Raw genomic sequence first — 5,000 nt, 5'->3', positions numbered from 1 at the left:
ATTATTATTATTATTATTATTATTATTATCATTGTTTTGTTATTATTATTATTATTATTATTATTATTATTATTATTATTATTATTATTAGTATTATTGTTATTAATTTTATTAATACTATTAATATTATTAATACTATTAATATTATTAATACTATTAATATTATTAATACTATTAATATTATTAATATTATTAATATTATTAATATTACTACTATTATTACTACTATTACTACTACAACTACTACTACTACTACTACTACTACTACTATTACTACTACTACTATTGTTATTTTTATCATAATCATCATCATTATCATTCATATTATTATGATTATAATTATTATTATTATTATTATTATTATTATTATTATTATTATTATTATAATTATTATTATTATTATTATTATCATCATTAGCATCATGATCATTATTATTATCATTATTATTATTATTATTATTATTATTATATTTATTATTATATTTATTATTATAATTATTATTATTATTATTATTATTATTATTATTATTATTATTATTATTATTATTATTATTACTATTACTATTACTATTACTATTACTATTACTATTACTATTACTATTACTATTACTATTACTATTACTATTACTATTATTATTATTATTATTATCATTATTATCATTATTATCATCATCATCATCTTCATTATCATCATACTCATGATCATGATCATTTTTATCCTCATCATCATAATCATCGTTCATATCATTATTGTATTTTGATTATGATCTTTACGATTATTTATTATATACCATCTTCATTTGTTTCTTTATTCTTTTCTTCACTCATTCATTTCTCTGAGAAAAGTATTAAGTTCAGTTATGTTCCATGTTGTGCTCTGCTTCCCGTCACCATGAATTAAGTGTGGAAGCACAGTAAGGTAGGAATTCGTGTGTGAGTTGTGGCGTAGGTAGTGTGTGTGTTGGCCAGTTACTTCCTGTTGTTTACTTTATATAGTGAAACAATGAGTAACATATTTGTGATTTGCAAGCTTTGTAAAGGTTCAAAGACATCTGGATTTTTTTTTCTTCTTTTCTTTTCTTTTCTTTTCTTTTTGAAGGGTACTTTGTTAGGTTTATGTATATATGAATGTGTAATAATATATCTGTAGAGGGATTATTTTATATAGGTTTTGGTTCATTACACTCTTTGCATTTTTTTTCTTTTTTGTGTATTTCTAGTGATATGGTATTCCTGGTGTAATATCTGGGATAACATTCTATTCTGTTATATAATTACTTTTATTGATAAAGCTGGAATTGATTACTTGATTTCTTACATAATTGCTGTATGGTATTATGTAAATAAAATTCTAATATACATTTTTTGATGATATTTGTGCTGTTGGTTTTTTATTTATTTTATTATTATTATTATTATTTTCATTTTTGCTACAAATTTATTGTACAGTGAAGAACTAACATCATCTGACCAATTAACATTTCGAGGTGTGGTAATTACTCCCAATATACGACCCCTAGGGAGGTATGTGTACATGACGGAGCTGGTTTTCGAACTAAGCGAGCTGGTGATCGACATGGTGCATCATATCCACATGTTGGTATGGGGGAATATGTTCCTGACTATGGCTTCTCTTGTGATATGTATGCAGTTGCGACTCCTCTTCTACCAGCTGCAGCACAAAGTCAAGTCACACAGGAACTACCTTAGGGTGCTCCAGCTCATGAACATGTGAGTAATTTTCTCAAGATTAACTTCTCTGAGATGTGTACCTGTTACATATAAGGTTCTGCTGCCTTTTGTGACTGAGGGACCTCTCTATGGAAAAAAAAGTATCATGTATGTTGTATTGATGTGATTGGTAAGTAGATAGAAGTTGAGTTGAACTAAAGTATGTGATGATTGTGAATGTTAGAATAGTAGGACTTTTTGAGTTTGTAAAAAAATATTTAATGTAAGGAATATTATACACACACCATTACTTGAAAGGTCAATAGATTATGTGTCAGATTTAGTAATTCCATGAATAACTGGAGGAAGTCATTCTTATGAATATTATACTGTGGGTCCAGGGAGTAGGGGAGTTTGTGTACCTCATCCACTTGGCACTAGAGGTTAAATTATGGGCTGTGACTTTTGAGAGTAAGGTTGGATTATGAGAAGAATGTATTTAAATTTCTTTTCTACATTCAGCTGTACTGCAGTTAACTATCGTTAAGATCTCAGTTGAAATGCATGTATAAAGAATTTGGAAAGTATTCATCTGAATGCCATTAATATGAAAAAATTTTACATATACTTTGTTGGTCAACTTAACATAGGAGTTCATATCAAAACTAGATAAATCAAAGACCTCTCTGGCACTTTTTTAACCCTTGCATGTAGGTATATGTACTGTTCACTGTGATTTTAGTTGCACAGTAATTTTTGTTGCTCAGTCGCCAAGGAGTCACTTAGTTTGCCGATGTCACTTCCCCTGATTTTTCCATTCCTTCAGTTGTTAACTAAAATACTTAGCTAAAACTGTTGATATTCAAACCGTTATTATTATTTTTGAAGATACTAATAGCAGTTACAAAATACAAAAGAATCCTACCTAAAATCAAGGAAAAGGATAGACAGGTCAAATTGATAGGGCTAGTAATTGACTACTTGGTGACCTAAGAACCTGTGGAATCATCTTTTTGATAAACTAAAATCACAGTAAATATAGCATGTATGTCATGCCATCCCAGCACCATTAAATTGTTCATATATATATATATATATATATATATATATATATATATATATATATTTCTTTAACTTCTAGTTTGTATTGATATTTGTATCCAGATCTTTTATTCTCATTGCATTTAGCAGCATGTCTAAATACTGGTGTACACTAACTCCTACAGCAATACTTTTTCAACAAACTTGTAAATATTTGAACATGTAATACTTTTTTTGTGTGTGTGTGTGTGTGCATGCTTGCTTCCTACTTATATTTTTGTAAGTTAGTGAGTGAGTGTGTTAGTGTGTGTGTGTGTGTGCGTGTGCGTGTGCGTGTGCGTGTGCGTGTGCGTGTGCGTGCGTGCGTGTGTGTGTGTGAGCATGTGTGTGCATGCTTGCTTGCTTCCTGTTTTTTTGTAATTGTGTGTGTGTGTGTGTGTGTGTGTGTGTGTGTGTGTGTGTGTGTGTGTGTGTGTGTGTGTGTGTGTGTGTGTGTGTGTGTGTGTGTGTGTGTGTGTGTGTTTATGAGAGAGATGAGTATCTACAAGTGCACTAAGTGGTTCACTCTTAATATTTGAAGTACTCTGTTGTAATGAAGTTAGATATCTTTAACGAGGGTTTCTTATGATTTTCCTGTATTGGAAGAAGTATTTATTACTCAAAATACTGTCTATTTCAGCTTTTTTTATTATTATTATTATTATTTTGGTGATTATTTGTTCAGTAATATATATTTATTTAGAAGGTGGTATAGGGAAAGTGTTTCTAACCACTTTTGTAAGAGATATTTTGAGTACTTATAGAATTTCAGTTAACATGTGGAATAATATTCATGATAATAACTAATATTGCCCAGACATACTTATGATGATTGCTATTGCCAGTACATGTACATCAAACATGCATAAAAAAGTACAGAATGGGTTTGCCTATCAATTTTTTTTTATTGTTATAAACTTTGAAAAAACCTATGTGTCAACTAGACTACACTGTAAACTCAACAGGTACCCAGAAATTTCTGGCATGGACATTCTGTCGGAGGAGAGCACGTGTGCCATATGCTGGGAGCATCTAGAAACAGGCAGGAGACTACCTTGCACACATCTTTTCCATGCCTCTTGCCTGCTGGCATGGCTGCATCAAGATCTTTCATGTCCAACATGCAGACACAAATTGCACAAACCAGAACAGGTCAGTTGATATGTTTACACCCAATGCTGTTTTAGATTCTTGATAACTTCAAAGTAAGCTAGATATTGTGTTGATATATTTGGAAATAAGTTTACTTGGTCTTTTAAATACTTGATCACTGTAGAGTAAGCTACATAATTTGATTGTGGATTTGGTAGTAAATGTACTTATGCTTGTTTTTTATATTACTCAGTCTTCTTGCTTTCTACTTTCCAAAGAATGAAGTTGCTTCTCTGTCTGGAACACTTCTCAATGGGCTTTTACCTGCTGGAGAGGAGAATGACCTTCGGGATGACAGTGGTGTAGGAGACGTTCCTCATGGCGCTGGAGGTGCATTCCCTTCTCATGCTGCCCCTGAGGGCTCACCAGGTACTCCAGGCTGGCGGTATGTGTCCTGGCTACCTAGCTTCAGTGTAGAGCAGAGCCACACACAATTACCACGCCATCACCAGCCCAACTCTCAGCCTGCGTCTACATCTCAGCTTGACAATCTTGCTAGACAGGTAAGATAAGACCAGATCAAACTTTTTATTTTTAAAGGTAGTAATCATGACCTGGGATGGATCCTTTTTCTAAAGAAGTTTGAGATGACTAGTTAGTTCTGGAAAGAATTATATATTCTTTCAAAATTTGTATTCTGTAGTGAAGGAAACGTTAAATATTTACTGTAGAAACAATTTTTTTAACAGAAGTAAAGTACTTTAAGAGCATATCATAAGATGACAATGTACTTCTAATCAAGTACTTAACCCATTGGATCTGGGTGATGTGACAGGAATATGCCATTATGAAAAAAATTGGCAGAGGGAAAGTGTGCTGGCAAAAAGAGATAATGTTGCAAAGGGGAGACAAGGAGCCATGATACTGCACATGAATTCATGTAGGCTGGGCCTACAAGCCATACATGTGGGAGAGTTGCCACTCAAATAAGCCTAATGCCCACATTTTGGTCCATATGTGAGCTGTAAGGCACCCAGATCCAACAGGTTAAATTATTGTATTGTATCTACAAATTATTCCATATGATGAAAGATATTTTATAGTTATGCACATATCACTTTGTAAGATATTTAATGGGTTGACGACATTATGATAAT

At 31.6% G+C, this 5,000-nt stretch overlaps 1 protein-coding gene across 1 annotated transcript in view; it reads left to right on the top strand.

The window, feature by feature from the left end:
• LOC125027928 (E3 ubiquitin-protein ligase AMFR-like) overlaps positions 1-5,000 on the top strand; it is a 30,184-nt gene that overhangs the window by 17,604 nt on the left and 7,580 nt on the right. Inside the window, exons 5-7 of the mRNA XM_047617081.1 lie at positions 1,521-1,731; positions 3,717-3,903; positions 4,122-4,406. Coding sequence (XP_047473037.1) covers positions 1,521-1,731; positions 3,717-3,903; positions 4,122-4,406 — 683 coding nt within the window. The remainder of the gene's footprint in view (positions 1-1,520; positions 1,732-3,716; positions 3,904-4,121; positions 4,407-5,000) is intronic.

Source organism: Penaeus chinensis, chromosome 8 (assembly GCF_019202785.1).
Source record: "Penaeus chinensis breed Huanghai No. 1 chromosome 8, ASM1920278v2, whole genome shotgun sequence".
NCBI lineage: Eukaryota > Metazoa > Arthropoda > Malacostraca > Decapoda > Penaeidae > Penaeus > Penaeus chinensis.
This window is presented reverse-complemented; position numbering and strand designations above follow the sequence as displayed.